The 24,358-nt window shown below is 42.4% G+C and overlaps 1 protein-coding gene across 1 annotated transcript in view; it reads left to right on the forward strand.

The window, feature by feature from the left end:
• The first annotated feature begins 7,401 nt into the window (after positions 1-7,401).
• The window catches only part of Xpo4 (exportin 4), a 97,557-nt gene continuing 80,600 nt past the window's right edge, over positions 7,402-24,358 (forward strand). The window contains exon 1 of the mRNA XM_052733101.1: positions 7,402-7,514. Coding sequence (XP_052589061.1) covers positions 7,446-7,514 — 69 coding nt within the window. The 5' untranslated portion in view covers positions 7,402-7,445. The remainder of the gene's footprint in view (positions 7,515-24,358) is intronic.

Below are 24,358 nucleotides of genomic sequence, written 5' to 3' on the forward strand. Positions count from 1 at the left end.
GAAGGGATTGGCCCTGTGGAATGATAACCGCAGGGATCCCCATGATTAGTGTAACAGCAGGGTATCTGAGAGGAGTTTCAGTGAGGGTCCAGTGATGATGGTGTGCCAGAGACCTTGAACCAGACCAATGATGCATGACAGTTTTGTGGGTGGGGCTGTTTGGACTAAAGGGCATCCTACATGACACACCCGCAGCACCTGATGCCCCTAGGAGGAATAAGAGGTGTCAGAAAGATGGAAGAGCGAGGTGGGTTTTTTGTTTGTTTGTTTTGAATTGATTTTTTTGGGGAATGCTGCAGGGATACGGAGGGACTGGGTGGTGAGTGGGATTGGGGTGTATGCACATCATTGTCAGCCGCCAAGTTGGGACACCGTTGCTACTGCCGCCAGGGTCGCACACTCTACCTACTCTATGCCCTTATAAAACGCAAGCGCCTGCCGGGCGGTGGTGGCGCAAGCCTTTAATCCCAGCACTCGGGAGGTAGAGCCAGGCGGATCTCTGTGAGTTCGAGGCCAGCCTGGGCTACCAAGTGAGTCCCAGGAAAGGCGCAAAGCTACAGAAAAACCCTGTCTGGAAAAACAAACAAACAAACAACAACAACAACAAAAGCAAGCACCTTCTCTCCCTCTTTTTTTTTTTTTTTTTGGCTCTCGCTCAGAGGCCGCCTCTCCACCCCACTCCCTCAATAAACCTCTCAAGTGGGATCTGTTGCATGGTGTGACTTTATGGAATCCGAAGATACCTTTGAAACAGTCTCTCACTGACTTGGAACTCCTAACTAAGCTAGGCTGGCTGGCCAGGGAATCAAAGGGATCCATCTATCTTTATCATCTTCTTCATGCTGGGATTACAAGCACATACCAAGACAAACCAGCTTTTCAAAACATTATTTTACCTTTATTTATGTGTATGTGTGTGTGTGCCTGAGTGTATGTATGCATATTGCGTGTGAGCAGGAGCTCATGGAAGTCAGAAATGGCACTGGATTTCTTGGAACTAGAGTTATAGGTGGGGGTAAGCCACCATGCAACTGCTGTGAACTGAACCTGTGTCCCCTACAAGAGCAGTTAAGTGTTCTTAGCCACTGAGCCACCACTTCAGCTTCCTGTTTTATTCTTTCTATTTAGGGACTGAATTCAGGTCCTCATGGTTGCAAGGCAAACACTTTATGAACTGGGCTATTTCTGTTCTAGGTTGTTTCTCTGTTGCTGTGAGGAAAACCATGACCTTGAGGAAGGTGTTGGTTTCAGCTTATGGTCCATCATTGAGAAGCCAGGGCAGGAACTCAAGGCAGAACCCCGGAGGCAGAATGAGACAGAGCCCATGGAGAAATACTGCTTAGTCACTTGTTCTCCATGGCTTGCTCAGCTTGTTTCCTTATAAAGCCCATGGCCCTCTGCCCAAGGGTGGCACCACCACAATGGATTGGGCGCTCCCATATAAACCATTAATCAAGAAAATGCCCCTCTGGGTGGTGGTGGCACATGCCTTTAATCTCAGTACCCTGGAGGCAGAGGCAGAGGATCTCTGTGAGTTTGAGGCCAGCCTGGTTTACAAAGAGAGTCCCAGGACAGCCAGAGCTGTTACACAGAGAAACCCTGTCTTGAAAAAACAAAACACCGAACAAAAACGTTAGCCTTTTGTTGCTGCTGTTTTGGTTTTTCAAGACTGGTATTTTGCCTGCATGTATGTCTGTGTGAGCGTGTTGGATTCCTTGGAACTGGAGTTACAGTTGTGAGCTGCCATGTGGGTGCTGGGAATTGAAACCGGGTCCTCTGGAAGAGCAGCCAGTGCTCTTAATGGCTGAGCCATCTCTCCAGCCCCCACAACCAAGATCTTAAGTGACTGCTATATTACTATAGCCTTACGAAGTTGTCTCCATGTGCTATATTCTTTGAATCTGACACATCTGCAATGGTCTTCATTTCACAGAAGATCAAACTGTATTAAGTACTCAGCAAACAGTTCACAAGAAACAGAGCCAGGAGTGGTGACACACACCTTCACTCCTAGCACTTGGGAGGCAGAGGCAGGTGGGATTCTGTGAGTTGGGAGACTAGTTGGATCTACACAGCGAGACCCTGTCTAAAATTCAGGGAAGGGAAAAGAAAAAGAAAAGAGTAATGAAGTAGAAAGAAAAGCAGCAGAGACACAATGCAAACCTAAAGATCTGATTTGAATCCTAGGCTTTATGCATCTTCCACAAAGGATTCCCTGACTCTACTGCAGGCTCTGTCTTGGTCCTAAATCAATTAATATTTTGAGGGGTATTATTTTCCAAATCTGGAAATCCTTAAAATATTTTCAGTTCCAAATTCTTAAGAATCCTAATTTCTATATTTTAAAGTACCATTATGCTGCAAGCTGCAGAAAAATGTAATGGAATCCAGCTACTATCACAAAAGCTACTATTTGGAAAGGTCAAGGACTTTTCCAAAGGTCAAGCCATGGCTTAATAAGTCTTGGTGATATTTTAGCTTTTGTATATATACTAGCTGATTCCTGCAATGATTTCCTTATATGCTATGTATGCTTCCAAGAACTTCTAACAGTGTATTTTATCTGAAATACTTTATCAAGCATCTTAGGCCAAACGATCTCCTGAATTAAGGCAAATTAAGCTCAGACCCTCCTTTCTTATACAGCCTTAGTGGTATTTATACTAACATTATAGACTCCTAACATTTACCTAATCACTTCTAGGACTGTAGTTTGAGCACATAAATTCCCTTTTTCTGATATATTAACCAATTTTAGCTCTTAGTTGACCTCCTCCTTTACCATCCCCTTTTGGGTTGTAAAAGAAAGCCTGATGGTCACTGCCTGAGGAAAACTCTTGTCTGCCTTTACGACCCTGTAAGAATTCAAGCCTGGTGACCTTGCTTTAGCTAGAGCACTGCTATTGCATGGATAAATAACTGTAAACCTCAGAGACTGAGAGAGGATTTTGACTGGAGAACTAGATGGAGAACTAAAATAATGAGATGGAAGATGAGGAAGAGCCAAATGGGGAAGAACGAGATGAGAAAGATCAAGATGGGGTAGAACTAAGATGAGAGAATTAAGATAGAACTTAGAACAGACGGCAGATAAATGTAGAGAAATCAGGCAAGAAAGGAGCTAGGCGTGAGAGCAGAACTGAAGCAGTGTAGACAGAATTGTATCCCAGAGGAATAAAGTAGATGGACTAAGAGGTAGGTGTACTTAGATTCTTTTCCCAAAAATAATTCTCGCCATTCGTAGCTTCTCTTCTGGCCCCTGGGAAGAAGATTAAGGAAGGACCATAGTAATTTTAATTGTTATACACAGCAGCTGGTCTTCCCTCTTTGTACCATATGTGGCAGCAGTGGGAGCTATGCTGTTGTTTAACAAATGTTTCCAGAAAGTCATTGATTTCAGTCACAAAATAAATTTGGCTATAAAACAAAACAAACCTTACTGGTTTCCACTTTAAAAACACAAACAACCCTGTATTTCCTCGGAAAAGTACTTAGTATATTCAATTGATCACTACTGGTGAAGAACAAGCAGGAATGATTTTGGAGCTTATGGCCTGATAGGACTAAGAAAACTCTGTTGAGCCGGGGCGGTGGTGGCGCACGCCTTTAATCCCAGCACTCGGGAGGCAGAGGCAGGCGGATCTCTGTGAGTTCGAGGCCAGCCTGGTCTCCAAAGCGAGTTCCAGGAAAGGCGCAAAGCTACACAGAGAAACCCTGTCTCGAAAAACCAAAAAAAGAAAAAGAAAACTCTGTTGAAAGTACAGGGGATGAATTAGTGAAAATTTAAAATTTTTATTCAAAAAATTTTGAGATTTTATTTTTATTTCAGGTGAATGGGTGAATTGAAGAGTAGCCAGTGCTCTTAACCTCTGAGCCTTCTCTCAAGCCCTAATGTTAAATATTTTTAAAAAATTACATTGTATGTGTGGGTGGGTGCACGTGCCACAGCCCAAGTGTGAAGGTTAAAAGACAACTTGTAGTGGCTGGATTCTCTTCCCACCGTGAAGGGTCCCAGGGATCACATTCTTCAGGTGTGGAGCAATGCCCTTACCTGCTCGTCTACTGGCTGTAGGGCAATGTTCTTGATTTCACCCTTTTCTAGACTAAAAACATTGCTCATGCCTACTAACATCCACCTCTTCGATTTTAGGTCACGAAAAGCATATTAGGCTAGAACACTTCCTACCCACCCCCCCAGGATGTGATCATCATCATCATCCCCTTTTAGTTTTTCAATTCCCTTTTTTATTTTGTCTGTGCATGTGCATGCACAGGGGCTGGCACGCAGCACAGTGAGCGTGCGGAGGTCAGAGAACTCACACGCGGCTGAAGTGAGCATGCGTCATTCTGTGTGGACGGTGCTGCAGCTCAAGCCTTGTGCCTGCCAAGTGCCTGCCAGTTCTCCTTCAGTTGCACAAAACAAGTGCTTTGGAAGCTTCAAACTTTAATTCATTTATCACATTTCTGCAGCTATATAATGGCGTCGGCCAGAATAATTTTATAATCTCTTTTGCAGCTTGTTATAACTGGCAAATCTTTATTGAGCATCCATTATGTGAAGCACTAAGATAACTGCTTAGGTTCCTAGAATTCTCTAAAATAATATTTATAGCTGGTCAAATCCCAATGGCTTGGGAGGTCCCAGGTCCCAGGGAAGAACCTACAGCTATTATTTGCTAAACGAGATATTTACGCTTACACCCATATATTAGTGCTGCCCTCAACCTTGACCAGAGAAGCTTCTCTCTGTACTAGTCAGCATTTAGTGCAGACTCATAATTGGTTAAAGTGTTGAGAATAAGTGTCTATAACTCAACAGTTCTCAGTTCTAAATGGGACATCTACATCAACTCCTGTCCCCAAGGTTTAGGAACCATCTAGGAAGAGGGGCAGAAAGAGTTAAGAGTCAGAGGATCGGAAGGAAAGCTGTGAGATGCTATCTTATGGACATGACATGGTCACTGCCCCCGCCCCCCACCTGTGAGCTCACTGCAGCAATGACTTCCTGTCAAGGTCAAGTCAACAAGATCAGTCAGCATTCCAACCAGCAGCACTAATTGGACTCAGTGGACAGGGCCAGAGAGGTGAATTGGTGGTTAAGAGCACTGGCTGCTCTTTCAGAGGACCTGGGTTGGGTTCCCAGCACTTACATGGTGGCACATGATTGTCCATAACTTCAGTTTCAGGGGATCTGACACCATCTTCTGACCTCCATGGACACCACCCATACACTAGGTGCACAGACATAAATACAGGCAAATTTCCTACACACATAAAACAAAAATTTATATATATACCTATATATGATATATATAGATATATAACAAAAATACACACACACACACACACACACACACACACACACACACACATATATACAGTAAAGGAGAGGACAATGCAGGATCGTCCACAACGGGTTGGGTACATCCACATCAATCATTAATCAAGAAATGCCCCACAGACTTGCTCACAGGATAATCTGATGGCGGCAATACTTCAGTTGAGATCCCCTCTTCCTAGTGTGTCAAGTTGACAAAAACTAACCAGCGTAGTGTACGTTAAGGTTGTGTGAATGCACACAGTGTGCAGAGGTCAAAGGGCAACTTCACAGAGTAAGTTCTCTCCATGTGCGGTGCATTTCGGGACTGAGGTGAGGTCCTCAGACTTGCACTTCAAGCTCTATCTGCTGAGCCACTAGGTTCCCGCAACGCTGAACACGAAAAACAGTCATTACCAGCATTTTGGCTAACTTTGCCATCTGGTATTTCTCAAGCAATAAGACAGTCCATTAATTTCTTTCTCAAAAATAGTAAAGATGTCAAGTTCAAGGAAAAAAAAAACAAAACAAAACATCCGGCTGGGTATGCTGGAGTATGCCTTTAATGCCAGCACTGGGGAGGCAGAGGTAGGTGGATCTTTGTGAGTTCGAGGCCAGCCTGGTCTACATAGTGAGTCCTACGACAGCTAGCCAGGGCTACATAGAGAAATCTTGTCTCAAGAAAAGGGGCAGGGGCGGCGGGGGTGGGATGGGGTGGGGTGGGGGGCTGGAGAGATGGCTGGGTAGTGCTGCTCTTCCAGAGGACCTGAGTTCTGTTCCCAGCACCCACACGGCAGCTCACAAAGGCCTGTAACTAAAGTTACACATCTTCACACAGACATCCATGCAGGCAAACCACCAATGCACATAAAATAAATACATCATTAAAAAATAATACAATTTTGTTCGGAGACACAAAACCAAAAGTGGGGGAGGGGCAGATTTATTAATCTCAGGGAAAACCAACCCGAAGGCTTCAACAGAAGGAACTCACAAACGCGGATGTAGCCCCAGAAGGTAGAACAGGCACTCAGTAGCAAACTCTGGAAAAGGAGATGGGAGATGTCAGCTCAAAACAATGCAAGTACTTCACCCAGGCACCCTTTTGAACACTGAACTAGCTAATGTCAGGAGCACCCGCTTGGATACAGACTTACAAAACAGAAAATTAAAACAAAGAACAACAACAACACCCCTCAAGAACAACGGGATAGAAGACCGCGTTGCAGTTACCGTAAAACACCTTTTACTACAGATCTTATACTTAGCATCACTATTATGAACCCCTGAAGCACAAAGCTGGTGGCAGCTGAGCTCTTACTGGATTCAGGAAGCCAGGGGGTTAAGGAGAGGGTTTCAAGCAAGAAAAACCAAACCCAACCCAAAGAGAAAGAGTAGCCGGGCAGTGGTAGCACAATGCCTTTTATCCCAGCCCTCGGGAGGCAGAAGCAGGAGGATCTCTGTGAGTTCGAGGCCAGCCTGGTCTACACAGTGAGTCCCAGGACAGCTAGGGCTACACAGAGAAAGCCTGTCTCTACAAACAAACAAACAAACAAACAAACAAACAAACAAACAAAACAAGAATGCAATCGTCGGATGCCCCCTCCTCACAGCAGGAGCAGGAAACGCATGAGTCCTGGGCGTAGGTGCATCTTTAGGAGAACAACGGTAGAGCGCTGCCAAGGCTAAGAGCTCTTGCTCCACGCTGGAGAGCCTACGCGAGGGAGAAGCAGCGACCGCACCGGCGGGACACCCGTCCCTGGCCCCGCACCTAATGGTCTGCGCCGCTCGAGTTCCGGCCCGCGCGGCCCGCACGCAGGGAACCACGCATGCGCAGAGCCCAGAGCCGCGCGCGATGCCCGGCCGCGGCTGACAGAGCCAACCGCCCGGCCTCGTCCGGTGCCGGCTGCCGCCGCCGCCCTCACCGCAGCGCCGCGACCGGGCTCACGCTTCTCTCCTCCCAGCTGCTCAGGACTCGGCGGTCCCGTCAGGCCGCTGAGGGCGCGACGCCGACGGCGGCTGCGACGGCCCCGGGAGGCGCGAGAGGCGCCGGGGTCGCGGCGGCGATTGGCCGGCCGCGGCGCCTGCTCCCAGAATGCAGCGCATGGCGCGTCATTGAAGAGAGACCATGATGGCGGCGGCGCTGGGGCCCCCAGAAGTGATCGCTCAGCTGGAGAACGCGGCCAAAGTTCTGATGGTGAGAATGCCGGGCCCCGAGAACCGCGGGATCCGTGGGACTCCGGCCGGCTCTACCGCGTCAGGCCTGCTGTCCGCTGGATTGGTGGCCGGGAAGGGCCTTGGGATGAACCCTGAAGTGGTGGTGGCGTGGCGCAGGATTCTCCATCCTACTTTCCTCCTGCCTTGGTCCTTTACTTTCCAGAGCTGTCCCCTTCCCTGGCTGCCCTACTCCTCAGCCTGGCATTGGGGTGTAGCGGTGTAGGATGGAGAGTTTCCGGTGCCTCCTGCTTCGCCCTATATCTCGCTGGGCAGACTGGGTAGCAGAGCAAGGCACGGGGAGGGAGTTTGGGGTGAACCCCGTAGGACTTGGGTCAGGGTACGGTCTTGAGATTGTGTGCATGACGCTGAGGAGTTGATACTATTAGGGGAGGGATGGCATAGTCTGGGTGCTGTTAGCAGCCCGTGTGCACTCGTGCATCGGGTCCCCCTGCTCTTTGCCTGACATGCAGGCAGCTCTGGGTAACCGCAGCCGGCACGTGGACGGAGCGACAGGAAGGAGGGAGGCCAGTCTTTAGGACCAAGGTCGTTGGGGCAAAACTTGGTCCAGGACCGAGCTCCTTGTGGGTTTCGAGTTTTGGAAAACTGACTCCGTGGTACTCGTTAACTTAAGTCTTAAAACTACCAGTAAGTAGTTTGATGAGGGTGTTTGAGCAGGAGGAGTCAGGATTATAAACAGTGTTCTACACGGGGAGCAAAAGTAAGGATAAGCTGCGTTCAGCTGCTCAGTAAACTGTCCTTATGTTCGCTGGCCTAGCTTGATTTCTTTCTTTCGTTTTTCTTTTTGTAAATGATGACAACTGCGTTTGTAGATTATTATTGTTTTTGAAATTTAGAGGTTCATTTTATTACTTGAAACGATTTAGACTTTCTAAGAATTGAATGCAGTCAGATTTTTTTCTACCCTGGATTTTTTTTTTTTTACTTTTAGGTTAGTGAGGATTGTGTTGGAGAATCATCATTATGTCTAAGACTATTTTAGCTAGGGACTGGAGATCTGGTTCAGTGGAGCACATGATGCTCTTCCAGAGGACCTGAGTGGGTTCCCAGCACCTGTGTCAGGTGGTTCCAGCCACTTGTAACTCCAGTTCCTGGGGCACCTGCACTAACATGCACATACCCACACGTGGACATAAACACATAATTAAAATAATGTTAAAACATTGTTTAGTACCATCCATCAAGCTTTGTCTTCCCATACAATATCAGATGCTTTAGCTTTTAGAAAGTGAGAAGAGGGGTTGGAGAGATGGCTCACGAGTTAAGAGCACTTGTTGCTTTAGCAGAGGACCCAGGCCTGAATGCACTTGGTGACACAAAACCATCCTTCAGTTCCACAACCATGACTCCAGTTCCAGGGGATCCCATGACCTCTTTTGACCTCCACAGGCCATGTGGATAAAAAACATAAATAAATCTTTAAGAGATTATGGATTACAAACTTAAGCTTAATAAAGTTTACTAAAATCCCCAAATACAGCACCCTTGAAATACCTGAAATTTTCCGAGGAGCTAGGAGTATTGTTTTTTTTATTAGATTTCGATTGAACAATACCACATTGCTCTAGTATTTAAATTGATAGTTACTTGATAATGTTCATCAGTGGCCTGACGGAAGGTAGTATTTGTACTTGGCAATGCATCCTTTCTCTTTCCTGGTAAGGCTGGTTTTTTGTCAAATGTTTATAGGTGGATGAGAAAATGGTACTGCTATTCTGTTGATTACTAGTTTGGGTTCTGTGTTAGGAATCCCTGTAGCAGCTTTGCACTGTTGAAAGACATTGAGATTCAGAGCAGTCAGTCCCCAGACAGCCATTTTAGATTTCTGAACTCTTTACTCTTTAGCATAGGCTAGGTTAGAACTCACTGTGTAGGTAGCCCTTCGGGTGCTGGGATCACAGGTACGAGCTACATTCCTTTGAATTTTTTATTCAACATGTTGTTTCTCAAAATCAGCATATTATCCTGTTACATTTTCTTTTTTGATGGGAAATTTCTGTAGTGGTACATTTATAATCAGTCCTTTTAAGATTATGGAATAAAGTGCCAGACATAAAGTATTGACAGGTCAAGAGGGCAGGTGAGATGGGTCACTGGGTAAAGGCTCTTGCCACCAAGCCTCAGACCTGTGTTCAGTCTCCACATGGCAGGAGAAAACTGACCCTACCCTGAATTCCAGGAGGATACCAGTGGCACATTTGTGAGTACACACAAAATAAATAAATAAATAAATGTTAAAAAAATTAAGGTATTTGTAAAGTTTATAAATCTTGGCATAAGTAATGATTTTTGTCTGAAAGTTATTAATAGGAAATGTTTTCTGTAAATACTGCTTAGTTCAAGACCATGAAATTGCTTGCTAGAAAATGCATTTGAAGGTAGATGAGCTAGAGTGATAAAGGGCTAGTGTAAGTTAGTCACAGGGTATACAAGTAAAGTTGTCTGTTCTGAAAACGTTGTGGAAGTGGGACAGGGTCTCACTTTGTAGCCTTGGCCGACTTGGAACTCCCTATGTAGATCAGGCTGTCCTGCTTCTGCCACCAAGTGCTGGAATCAAAGGTGTGCACCACCACATATGTGGTTTGGTTCTGAGACAGGGCCTGACCTGGAACTTGCTGTGTGGTCCACGCTGCCCTTGAATTTTCTGTCTCCCTGCCTCAGCCTCTTGAGTGCTAGGATTATATGTATGCACCACCTTGGCTGCTTGGAGAAGTATTTAAATAAGCTTCCTAAATTCACTTTTCAGAAAGATTCAGATTGTTGACTTTTTTTTTTTTTTTTTTACATAATTTTATTGATTCTTTGGGAATTTCACATCATGCACCCTAATTCCACTCACCTCCCAGTCCTCCAATATAGGGTGTTAACTTTTGCTGAAGAAATTTAACTAAATTTTTTCAGAGGTTGGTAGATATTTTACAGAGTAAAGCCAACCATACTCTTTGCTAACATTCTCTTCATTGAGCGTTTTCCTGATGTCAAATTTAATCAGGTTACCTGAATGTGGACCTGAAAAATTGGTGTTGAAGATACACATTTTATCACTCACAAATTATAGGAGAAATACTGGAATGAATTATTTTAAAGTAAATCAATACACAAAGATTTCCCACCCAATTCCCCCTTATGTAATCTGCATAACAGTTTAAATATGCTTTGACCTTTTCCAGCACACAGCCTAAGGTTTTTCCTTTTCCTTTTATGTATTTTTGTGTGAATGACATACTATGAGTATTATACTTGACTTAAAACAGTCTTATCGATATCTTTCTGAACAGTTACCACTCAGGCTATAAAGTGTGTGATATGGGGCAATCACAAGTCTCCTAAACGCCTGTTCCTACTCTTCAGAGGTGACTGTTTTCTGAGTGTCCATATGCAACTTCTCTAGTATTTTAAAAGCATACACACAGGCCTACGAGCCAAGGTGGCTCACGAATTTAATCCCAGCACTTAGAGTGCAGAGACAGGGGATCTCTGTGAGTTCGAGGCCAGCCTGGTCTACAGAGCAAGTTCCAGCCAGAGCTACATGGAACCAAAACAAGCAAGCAAAAACTAAAAACCAAAATCAAACAGAAGACAAGCAAACAAAAGAAAATATGTCAGGAAGAATAAGGAGAATAGCCAAGAACTTTTTTTTTTTTTTTTTTTTATTCTTAAGACATAATATCTCTACATAGGCCTGGCTGTCCCAGAACTCGATACATAGACAAGGCTCACCTTGAACTCAAGAGATCCACTTGCCTGTGTCTCCCAAGTGCTGAGATTAAAGGCATGTGCCACCACACTCGGCCATCAAGAACATTTTTAAAGCAAAAATGGTTACTAAAGTGTGTATAGAAACTGCAATAATTGAGCTGCTAGTGCGTTAACGTGGAAAAGAATAGCAGGTTGTAACAGAATGGTCCATAGCAACCAGTTACGATGGTGCTTCAAGTTGTCAGCATAAGGGGAACTAGACACTGCTGCAAGTATACAATAGGACAGACACGTTTTGAAAACAAGTTTAGTATATGTTCCAGAAACCTTAAAAATTGATAAAGTTTTTTGGCCCCAGCCTTTTCACTTCTAGGCATTTATTCAGTCTATACAAGTAAATTGGTCTTCTATGATAGTTAATGAAATTTTATGGAATTTAAAAATGTAGATCTAAGCCGGGCGGTGGTGGCGAATGCCTTTAATCCCAGCACTCGGGAGGCAGAGGCAGGCGGATCACTACTGTGAGTTCGAGGCCAGCCTGGGCTACCAAGTGAGTTCCAGGAAAGGCGCAAAACTACACAGAGAAACCCTGTCTCGAAAAACAAAAACAAAAACAACAACAAAAAAATGTAGATCCAATAATTGTAGTAACTTTAAAAGTTTTTTTAAACGATTTATTTATTTGTATTTTATGTGCATTGGGGTGTTTTGTTTGCATGTATGTCTGTATGAGGGCATCAGATCTCCTGGAACTGAAGTTACAGACACTTGTAAACTGCCATGTGGGTGCTGGAAATTGAACCCAGGTCCTCTAGAAGAGCAGTCAGTGCTTTTAACCACTGAGCCATCTCTCCAGCCTGTAAGGTGTTTGTTGGTTTGTTTGTGGGGATGGGGTAGTTTAAGACAGGGTCTCTTTATGTGGCTCTGGCTGTCCTGGAACCCCCTATGCAGATCAAGCTGGCTACAAATTCACAGATCTGCCTGTGTCTGCTTCCCTAGTGCTTGGATTAAAGGTGCGTGGCACTACACCCAGCCTGGTTTTGTTTTTTTTTAAGTGGAAAAATCTGAGTGGATATGGAAAGATGTTCAAGATAAGTGAGATAAAGGTACAGAAAAGAATTTATGACCTATTTTGATTTATTAAAAAAAAAAATCTAGCAGGGTGTGGTGGTGAATGCCTTTATTCCCAGCACTTTGAGAGGCAGAGACAAGCGAATCTCTGCGTTTGGGGCCAACCTGGTCTACATAGATCAGTAGTTCTTAACCTTCTTCAACCCTTTAATACAGTTCCTGTTGTGGTGACCTCCAACCATACAATTATTTTTGTTGCTATTTCATAACTGTAATTTTGCTACTGTTATGAATGGTAATGTAAATATCTGATATGCAGGATATCTGCTATGCAACTCCTGAGAAAGGGTCGTTCACCCCCAATAGGTTCTTGACCACAGGTTGAGAACCACTGACAGAGTTCAGGTACAGCCAGAGCTACATAGTGAAACCCCCACCCCTAAGGGAAAAAGAGGAAAGAAAAAAGAAAAAAACCTGCATATGTTTGGTATACTTAGAACACAAGTTGAAGGTCTGCAGTGGCCTGTGCAGAATAACACTGGATGGGAGTGGTATGGCAGGAGCCCTCAGTTTCTGTTTTAACATATAATTTAAAATTTTTATAGTATAAAACATTACTTGAATCATAAATATTGTATCAGTTTTATAAATGGATATTGTATATTTTATAAAATTGCTTGTTTTTTTCTTTCAAGACAGGGTTTCTCTGTGTTGTACTGGCTGTCTTAGAACTCTGTAGACCACGCTGGCCTTGAATTTGGAGATCTACCTGCCTCTGCCTACCAAGTGTTGGGATTAGTGCACCACCACACCCAGCTAAAAGTGCTTTCTTAAATGTCTTACAGTTATTTTTATTTTCGTGAGCAGTTTTTAAAAATGTTTGTCTTTATGCTTACTGATGTATTTGTTTCTGTGTGTTGGTATGTGCATGTAAGTGTAGTTGCCACAGTGGCTAGAGGTATTAGACCCTCTGGAGTTAGCAGCTGTGAGCTGTATAATGCCGGTGCTGGAACTTGAGCTCAGGTCCCCTGCAAGAGCAGCGCACACTCTTAACTGCTGTACCGTCTCTCCAGCCCCCAGAATCTTTTTTAGTTGGCAACTGTATGTATTTGGGGGGACCAGATGGTGTTTAAATACACACACACACACACACACACACACACACACACACACACACACACACACACACACGTATATTGTGTGATGTTCAAATCATGTCTTTTATCTTAAAGAAAATTATAAGTGTGCCATAGCTCACTAAGCTGGGTTTGTAGTTTTGTATTTGTAGGTCAGGTTATTCTATTTCCACAGATTTGTGTAATTGTGCTAGTTTACCATAATTTTGTCAACAAATAAAGAGAAAATGCATTTCAAATGAGAAAAAGTTAATAGAAGAGAGATGGGGATTTATTCTCTATTCACTTGTAATTGTTGGAAAAGTTAGGTTGGCTCTAAAGTAACAATATTTCAGAGTAGAGCCTTTCAAAGTTTAGAATGTGTATAATCAGTCTTGGGGTGACTGTTAAGATTGCAGATTTCATTGCCTTGCCTAAAGATATTACATGAAATCCAGAGTCTGCTTAAGGGGTGAAGGAATTTATTAGGGAGGAAAACTCACTGCAGCATGGGAGATTTATTGTAGGGTAGCCCCGAGCCACACACTGGGGCAGGTATTTCAAGGTCATAGGTAGGTAGGACAGTTAGTTACCTGCTACCTAGAGAAGTCCTGATTAGGTAGGCAATATTTCATTCTATTCCCTGATCTTCAGTGACTGAAAGCCTTTAGGTCTAAAAGCTTAGCAGAGATGTTGGCCCTGCTTTACATTCCAACTGTTCCCACCAAGAGTCTTGTTTTTCTACCAGGGCTGCCTACTTAACTGGCAGGGCCCAGTACAAATGAAGATGTTAAAAAGGAGGTTGAAAGTGCTGCTACAAGTTGTTAAATATTTTATTATGAAATGGGTGGCGGGAGATGGCTTAGTTGGTGAAGTGCATACTGGGGAAGCATGAGGACCTCCATTCAGATCCCCAGAAGCCAGATGCAGAAGTGCATGTCTGTAATCACAACACTGGGAAGACAGACAAGCAGATCCATGGAGCCTGCTGGCCAGCCAGCTTAGCCAATTTGTGAGCTCTGGGTTCAAAAAGAGACCTTGTCTCAAAAAGACAAGGTGGAAAGCAGGTAGAGGGAGGCACTCAGCATCAACCCCTAGCCTCCTCATGTACATTTGGTAGTCGTTTGAGGTGACTGCTGTGTTTGAGAAGACTGTGCTGTAGAGGAAGGCAGGTAGTCCCTCTCAGTCCATGGGAGAGTCGGAGAGAGATTTCTCAGGTTTGAACAGACCCTTTTTTCTTCCAAAGGACAGCGGCAGGCTTTGGGTAAATGATGGCTTGCCAAGCTTCTTCGTGCCCTTCTCCCACTGCATGTCTCTCTGGCCACTGCAGTTTTCTTAGTTCTGCTGTTTTCCATCCCCACACAAGGCATTTCCTATGCAACTCCTCTGCCTGAAGAATGTTCTTCACTTTTCAGGGAAGCCTACCTTTGTCAACCTGGAAGGTGAGGTTTACCTGTGCTATACTCCCCTGCATTCAGAACTGCCTATGTGTTGTTTGGTGAATGCTAGTCTCCCTTGTTAGACTCTTAATACACATTTAGTTTGGGGACCTTGCTTGCTTTCCCTTGACAGTTTATACCTAGCATCTGGCACAGGCCTTGTCATAGAGCAGTTGTTTTAGTATACGTTGAAGAAAACGAGTGACTCAATGCAGAAGGGAGTAGGTTGTTGTGACTCAGGAAATTGCCACCATGATTTCCTTGAGTTTGCCCGTTGGTGGGTCTTGGGAGTTGTGGAAGTTGTGAGACTGTTGAAGGTGGTCAACAAAGGTGATGAGAATCTGAACAAGATTGGGGTAGAGAATGTATTAGTTTTAATTTTTTAATGCCAGAATAACTGTTGAGAGAGAAATGACTGTATATATATTTGGGTAAGTGGAGAACTACTTCCCCAAACAGGCCTAGGCTTTATTTTCTTGATGTTCATGTTAAAAATTAATAAAAACTTTATTGTAATCTATAATACAGCCATGTTTAATTATAAAATTATTTGCTTTCACCTACCAGGTGGGCTCATAGAAAAGTCATACGTGTGTGTGTGTGTGTCTAAGCACATGTGGATAAGTTATTGAAATCATGGAATTGAAAGACAGTATTGTAAAGGGTCTGGAATATCTGGTTTTTTGCTCCAACAATGATGGTCTGTGTGATATTTAGCAAGTCAGTTAACATCGATGTCTGCTAAAATAGAGTAATGAATGGGACTGGAGACACAGCTGAGTGGCTAAGAACAGGTGCTGCTCTTTAAGAGGATCTAACTTCAGGTCCAGCACCCACGTTAGGTGCCTCACAACCTCCTTTAACTCCAGGATCCTATCCTCTCGCTTCCAAGGGCACATGTACTCACATGAACACACCCACACAGAGACCCCTCTTATACAAATTACAGTTAAAATGAATCTTACAAAATTAAATAAATCAGGGCAATGAAATTTTGAAGAATGGAACAGAATTTGGAGTCAGCGCAGCAAGTAAATGTCCAGCCTGATGACCTGAGTTTGATTTCAGAGACCCATGTGCTGGAAGGTAAGACCCAACTCCTGTAAGTTGCTGTGCTGAGGTGTACACACACACACACACATACACACACACACACACACACACACACACACACACATATAAATAAATAAATAAAGGTGAGAAAATTAAAATTTAAAATGTCTTGGGAGTTAGAAAAGATTAAACAATTTATCTTAAGAGTGCTTAGTATAGTGTCTGGGACATAGTAAGTGCTTTATAAATGATAGCTGGTTTTTGAACCTTAATATATCATAATAACCTCACATAAAAGCATATAAAGTCAAGACAACCTTAGAGTACTAAGTATTTATCGACTTACTTAACTTTCAAGTATTGTGACCTGCTGGAATTTGCTTTGCTCTCCAGTGTGGCTATAAGGGGCTGTTGACATTTGCAATGGTACACATGGTATGTGGGAGCCCGTTCTCGGGTTCCTCGTGGCTTTACCCAGCAGGTCCGCATAGAGGATGATTAGACCACGGGCCTAAGTGCAGGTGTCTGGGATGGTCTGCACTTGGCTGTGCTGGGGGAGGAGGTCTTTTGCTCCACCCCTTGGCGTCTCTATAAAAACCCTGGAGCAGAGACAGTCGGGGCCCGTTGGAATAGGTTCCAGGCCCTCTCGAGGCTATCCTTTATTTTCTATCTGTTTATCTCTGCGATATTCTCCGCAATAAATCCTTCTATCTAATATTTCCTGCTGCTCGCACTCAAGAAAACTCTGGGGAACTGTAGGGGTGGTTGGGTAAACGCCCCACAATGGTATGTTTGACTTGGGTCCTAGAACCCTGGCTAAGGAATGGGGGGAATGAAGGACAGACACAGTACAATGAAGCTAGGGTCCAGTGGGGTTCTCTAATGTTTCCATTCTACTACCAGTTCAACCTGGACCTCAGCATGTTTATTAGGTATAGAGCAGGGGGAGGGGCTAGCTAGTTTGGGTAGGAGGTCTCTATAGGTGAGCAGTGTCAGGCTGTAAACACCTGAGAGGAGGAAGCTACAGTACCTGGTTTGGCACACATTGTTCATAAGCCATATTTGGACTCCCCAGACTGACCCATATGGGTAATGGCTTTGTCAGTTTCCCATGGACGAATTGGTCTTGGAGTCTGCAACTGTCTGTGCCTATGTCAAAGCACACAAAACTCACTCAGGACCTAACTCAGGGCTTCCTTTTGTACCCTCCAGTAGTGACTATGTGCTATACAACACATGTCTTTGTGTATCTCTGCATTCATCTTCTAGTTTGTAAATTACTGATCCCTATTTGAAATATGCTGACTTTATTCCAGTTGTTGGCATTCCCACTGTCCAAATGCACTAGTAATGGATTCTAGACATCCGTTTTAACAGGCCATGTCTTCTTACTCTGGTTCCTTTTCTTGGTCTTGCATCTTCAAAACATAGCACTTTATAAAATATCAGTAGTACACATATTGCTAAAGAGAAGATGGACATACCTGTTGCTTTATGAATATAAATTTCATTTTTAGACTTATAAACACCAATTAGAACGATCATATAGGCTGGGTATGGTGTGCATACCTTTAATTTCAGCACTTGGGAGGCAGAGGCAGGTGAATTGTGGGTTTGAAACCAGCCTGGTTTAAATAGTGAGCTCCAGGCCAGCCAAGCCTACACTATAAAAAAAAAAATAAATAAAAAAATAAACAAAACATAATGTTCAGTGATTTTTAAAATTGATTAAATGATTAAAAATAATTTTTAAAATAATTTTTAAAAAAATCATTGTTTAATATACATCTACTTTTAGCATATCTTTATTTTGAGACAGTTAATCAAGTATGAACTGCTTCAAAGTTGAAAGCATGTTATCACATTTGTGTATCCATTTGTTACATTTATTTATTTTGAGGCAGGATCTCACTATGTAGCCTTGGCTGGTGTGGAGTGTGAAGAGATTTACTTGCCTCTGCTTCCCCAGTGCTGGCATTAAAGGCATACACCACCAGGCCTGGCCATGCACTTGTCCTTTGAGAGACAGTCTCCTATCAGGACCTAGGACTGATTAGGCTGGGCTGGCCGGCCAGTGAGTCCCAGAGATCTGAGTGTCTCTGCCTCACAAATGGAGGATTACAAATGTGCTCCACCACAAGTAGCTTTTGTGTAGGTGCTGGAAATGGAACTCAGCATTTTACTGAGTCCTTTCTTCAGCCTTTTAGATACCATTTTAGCAAAACAGGTTGCCCTGTATTCTTGACACTGAAGTAATTATGCCAGACTGAATAAGAATGCTCGTTTTGTTGAGAGAGAGAGAGAGATAGATTTTTATTTATTTATTTTGTGTGTGTGTGAATGTATACGTGTGTGCAGGTGCTTGTGCAGACTAGAAGAGGGCATTGGATCCTCTGAGTTGCAGGCAGTTGTTACGGGTGCTGGGAAGTGAACTCTGATTCTTTCTGAGAGCCATTTCTGTAGCTCCCATTCTTTAATTGGTTGTATGATGTGAGATATATTTGTTGTTTTGACCTACTAGTCGATCCACTGCTTTTATGTGATTTTAGCCAGAGAGTTGCTTAAGATATGCAGTTAGCTGTTCGATGGGGAGGAATACAGACAGGGTTTCAAGTTAACAAAAAAGCGTGTAGACTCTGCCATACCCATGTGCCCAATTTCTACATAGCAGATCTTAGTACATTTGGTTTAGTCTTCCAAAAAAGTATAACTGAAGCTCCCTTTGACATACTCCCTAGCTTGTGTTTCTTCTTCCACAAAGGTACATAGCTTTAAAGTTACTTATCAGCTGTGTGTGGAAGTGAACACCTAAAATCTCAGCATTTAGGAGGCTGAGTGGTGTGTTAACATTTTCAAAGAAGATACATTTCTGCTCATCCTGGATAGGTCACAAAAGACATACTAAAGAAATGACTCCATCCAAGTGTACCTTGGAGAACCAATGGGTTTAATTGGAGCTACTCAGAAGCATGTGTGAGACACTACTAGGAGCATGGACAACTTTTGGCTAGCTTCATAAGTGAGAAGTCTATCTCCTTCAGCAAGTGCTAGTGGTTTTTGTATACTTGAGGAGGGGCAAGGCCTCATGTATCTGGTGAGCCTCCGGTGAGCTGTCTGTAGGGCCCTTGTATGAGTGTTACTTGTGAGCTGCCTTATGGACCTACCAAGTCCTCCTTCCACAAGGGAATGATAGTGGGCCTTGTCTTGTGAAGATCTTGAGCAGGTAATTATAGGTGCTCGGATTTCAAGAGGACAAGAGCCTTGTCTAGCCCAGAGCAGTTTGCAAAACACTGAGGTAGGAGGACATGATCACACTGTCGTTCAGGCTGGCCTTGAACTCACTGTACTTCTGCTTCAATATCCTGAGTGCTGGCATTACAGGTGTGTGTACTACTATACCTGGATTTGAGTGTGTTTTTGTGTTTATTCGTTATTTTTACTTTCTACTCTTAAGTTGTCTAGCATATGGTTATTAGTCATTTTCTTTTGCATTTTGATTTACTTGGATTGAAGTTGACGGTGTAGAACACAAAGCCCTCAAAGAACAATATCTTCAAAAAGATAGCCTTGGGCTGGCATGAAGACTCAGTGGGTAAAGACGCTTGCCACCAAGCCTCACAACCTGAGCTTGGTCTCTGGGACCCACTTTGTGGGAGGAGAGAGCTGAAGACAGCTTTACTTTTCTTTCCCATGAAGCCTGGAGTTAGTATCAGTGTTGGTGTAGTGATTCTAGATGTCAGCAAGTGCTCCAGATTTTTTTCTGTTTTCTTAATTTCTGGGAGTGGGGAAGGGAGTTCCATCTTCTAGCTTATGACTTTAGGAAGTGAGTAGAGCTGCACACATCCATGCCATTTCAAGGGAGGAGTAAAAGGTGTATTTGCAGCTGAATCACTTCTAGAGAATTCCATTTACAAGTTTGCTAATCTCATATTGGCTAGAATGAATCTTATAGCTGCTCCTAGGGAGGAGAAGTTCACTAGGAAATATAACTTAGCAGGGTGTATTGCTCTATAACTAAAGTTAGGGTTGTCTTGTGGTAGGAGAAAAGGCTCAGATATGGAGGACATAGGTGTCATCTTGTTAAAATAAAAAAAACTTCATTACTATTTATTTAGTGTGTATGTATGTGGGCATACTCTTACTTAGGGAGTACATGTGGAGGTCAGAGGACAACTTGGTTATTTCCTTCCATCACGTGGGTCCTGGGGAATCAAACTCAGGCTGTCAGGCTTGGTGGCAAGAACCTTTACCCATTGGGCAATCTCACTGATCCTTAAAAAAAAAAACAAAACAAAACAAACTTACGGCTGGGCAGTGGTGGCGCACGCCTTTAATCCTAGCACTTGGGAGGCAGAGCCAGGTGGATCTCTGTGAGTTCGAGGCCAGCCTGGTCTACAGAATGAGATCCAGGACAGGCACCAAAACTACATGGAGAAACCCTGTCTCAAAAAACACGAAAACAAAACAAAACAAAAAACTTAAAAAAAATTACGAAGTATTAGTTTTTGTTATGTGTTTTTTACTCTTGTGAGAGTTTTCAATTTTTGCTTAATAACCCAGTGTTAATTTTAATGCAATCTGTATCTTGTAAAAATCAACTGATGTTTCACTTTACTTACAGTGACTTCAATATTTAGAAGACTAATTGTGATATAGTTGAACTTACTAATTTTAAAAAAAGAATTTATATTTGTTATTGTTTAAGAAGCTTTTCACTGTCCTGATAAACCTGTGGTTTTTTGTTTGTTTGTTTGGTTTTTTGGTTTTTCGAGACTGGGTTTCTCTGTGTAGCTTTGCGTCTTTCCTGGATCTCACTCTGTAGACAAGGCTGTCCTCGAACTCACAGAGATTCTCCTGCCTCTGCCTCCCGAGTGCTGGGATTAAAGGCGTGTGCCACCACCACATGGCAAACCTGTGTTTTCTTCCTAAAGTTTTCTGTTTCATTTTTAAATCTCAAGTTTTCCTATGTATAGAATATATCTATTACTTTGTGCGAAATAACGTAGGTTATCTAGTTGTTACTGCCCCAGCAGCCTGGCCAGTCTGACCTTTCACTGATGTGTCTTAACTTAGGTCATGGTCTATTCCTGGGGATTCTCTCTGCATGTTTTTCTTTTGCTTCAGAATAGGGTGTGTGTGTTAAAAAAAAGTCTTTGCTCTAATGCTTTTTTTAAATTTTAACCATTCTTTCATAAGTGTCTGTCTGGGTTGGCAAGCTTTTGGCCCTTTTCATGTGATTAGGACTGCACAGCCCTATAAACCTTGCTGAGATTTTAACAGGATTGTATTATATGCTTACTTTTAAGTGTAGGTCTTATGTCATTGGCTTCTCATTGCCAGTGGGAACCTGAAATGCACATAAAATATCTATCCTTGAGATTTCTCTTTGACTGTGCTGCTGAGATGGAACTAGGAGCCAGCTTCTCTGATTGCATATCCCATTCTTGCCATCAAAGTGAGATATAGGTTGTGTAAAGGGGTTATGAGATAATGTAGAACTGTCTGCAATCAGGAAAAAATTAAGAGGGAGGAGGAGAGATGAGGAAATCCATAAGGCTGTATGGGAAAGAGGAGGGGACCCAAGTCAAGAAAGTTGTGAGGAGTATTTTGCAATGAATTGGAGAAGATGGTAAAAGATGAAGGGAGTCTTTTTTTTTTTTTAAACATTTTATAGAATCTTTATTGACAAATAATTCACATAGTATACAATTTGCCTGTTTGCACAATTTGATAGACTTTAGTCCAGCATCCTTATAGGCCCATGACACAATCACCACTTTCTATTTTAGAACATCACTGTCTTCAGTTTTATACACACATATAATGTATGGTCCACCTTATTTTTTAAATGAACATAATATTTGCAATTGTAACCATTTTTAAGTTCACAATTCAGTGGCATGAATTACATTCAAGATATTAGTTATACTCATGATATTCATTAATTACTCTCAAAATATTAATTACATTTGTGGTATTCATTGATTAAATTTTCAATATTTATTCAATAACTATATGATAGTCATTAATTACATTAATTGTATTGATTTATTACATTCATTACTGTCCATTTGTGGGGCTTTTCCATCACACAAAACAGAAACTATACTTAGGAAATCATTGCTCTATGTTCCTTTCTTCTCCGTCTTGAGATAACATCTAATCTTTCTGTCTCTATGAATTTGTATATTCTATATATTTTATGTAATACAATTCTATAGTATTTGTCCTTTTTTAATGTAAAAACATTTTATGTACAACTGCAGGAGAAATAATATACAGATAGCTTGAACATAAAAACAGGTTATAATTCAAAAGTCCAGGGTTATTTGAAACTGGAAAATATTTTCTCTGTAGGAAATAGTAAAAATGATAACATTTCCCAATAAGCTCTTTTAAGTTAAATAATAGCTGAATTATATAAATATTGATTAGATTCTGGGGTACAAAAGAAACACGTCTTTATCTGTTCAGAGAGCTATGTTTTACTTAAGTTGTGTGAGATTCCTATTCATCTTCCCCTTCACTGTTTGATTTATGGCAGACATTTTTCTATAGGCTAATCCATAATCTAAAAAGATTTTAGTCTCCCCTCCTGAAAGTACAGCCAGCATATTCTTTTCATTAGCTTGATACAGTACAAATTTTTATCCTAATAGTGAAATGTTTTACTAAAGCTTGGCCAGTGATTGGACAAAACCAAAACTTATTATAAGCCACGGTCATCCTAGGGTCCTCCCTGCTAGGTAGCCTCCCTGGATCTGTGCGTTGCAGTCTTATTGTCCTTTGCTTTGTAAAAAGATGAAGGGAGTCTTGGCAATGGTAGATACATAGAGAGAGTTCAGCATCCTGGGAGGCTTTTAGACACGTCTCATTATTGCCAAGCTTGGTTCTTGGTATGTGGTCACTTTATTTTTTAAACTTTGAAAGTAAGAATAAGATCATTTCTGGGAGAAAGTCTGTCTGAGAAGAGCGGTCTGAGAGATAGGACAGCTTTGGAATATGTACCAGGGCCATCTGGAGAACTTCTTGTAGAGCACTATGGAACATGGTTAAGTAAGTTTATTATTTATTTAGTTATTTGGGTTTTGTTTGTTGTATTTTTGAGAGAGGGTCTCACTATCAGGCTGGCCTGGAACACATAAAGATCCGCCTGCTTCTGCTCCCTAGTGCTGGGAAACGAGGTCTCTCGATGTAGACCAGGCTGGCCTAGAATCATCTGCCTCTGATTCCTGGGTGCTGGGATAATAGAATAAATGTAAAGTATCAAAATGTATCATCCTATATAAGTAGCTTTAAATTTAGATACGAACAGTTGTAAGAGCCAAAGGTTCAAGAAAATGTGAAGGGATACTAAAAGTTGAACAAATTCTTCTTGAAGTCTTCACCAATTGAGTCAAAGGCTACTGATATTTGTGTGTATTTTGTAATTAGAACATGAAGCCATCTATTAATAAAGCTAAGGAAGTGTTAATTAGATTTTTATAGTGTAACTTCCAACCGTGTTTTCTCTTCTACTCTCATAGTGTGGTTTTCTGTCAATAAATAGTACCTGATTATTCAGTCTGACTTTCGTGTTCCATCTTTCTTGACCTTTACATAATGATATGTATAGTAAGAACTCCTCATTGTGTACCTCTAGGATAAGCTCTAATGTCATGTGTACTTGAGGTCACATTTTGGTTATGACTCTTACTGACTTGGCTATCTTGGAGATTCAACAATTTCCAAATCTTGGTTTCTCCATTTAAAAAGGGGGAGCTAATTCCTACAAGGATATTCCTGGAATTAATGAACTAATATGTGAAAAGAATTTAGCATTCTACCTGACAGTTTCGTTTTGTTTTTGTTTTTCGAGACAGGGTTTCTCTGTGTAGCTTTGCGCCTTTCCTGGAACAAACTCAGTAGCCCAGGCTGGCCTCGAACTCACAGAGATCCACCTGCCTCTACCTCCCGAGTGCTGGGATTAAAGGCGTGAGCCACCACCGCCCGGCTACCTGACAGTTTTATAATGATTATAACTTTGACTATTACTGACAGTTTAGAACACTCTAAACTGAAGGTCTGTAGAATGGGGATTGGAATTGGCGGCTGTACTGAAGAAAGGCTTAGCAGCATGGTAGTAGTAGCAATTAGAATGAATTGGTGGGTGCAGGGTTTATGAATGTGATTGGTTAATTCTGGTCTCGTCTTGTAGAATCATGTAAGTGCATTACTAACTCTGGCATGGTGCTAAGCATATAGTCCTTCTCGAATACATTGTGAATAGAAGCCGTTCAAAGACTTTAAACCCCCTTATATATTCAGCATGCTAAAAAGCTAAGCATGTCATTTAACCCCTGCAGAGGTAAATAATCTCCAGAATTCCAGTTTTGAATTCTTCTGGCTCGAGTCACTGTTGCTGTTTACCAGATTTTGTAAACAGATAA

Source organism: Peromyscus californicus, unplaced genomic scaffold (genome assembly GCF_007827085.1).
Source record: "Peromyscus californicus insignis strain IS unplaced genomic scaffold, ASM782708v3 Scaffold_12__1_contigs__length_115047231, whole genome shotgun sequence".
NCBI lineage: Eukaryota > Metazoa > Chordata > Mammalia > Rodentia > Cricetidae > Peromyscus > Peromyscus californicus.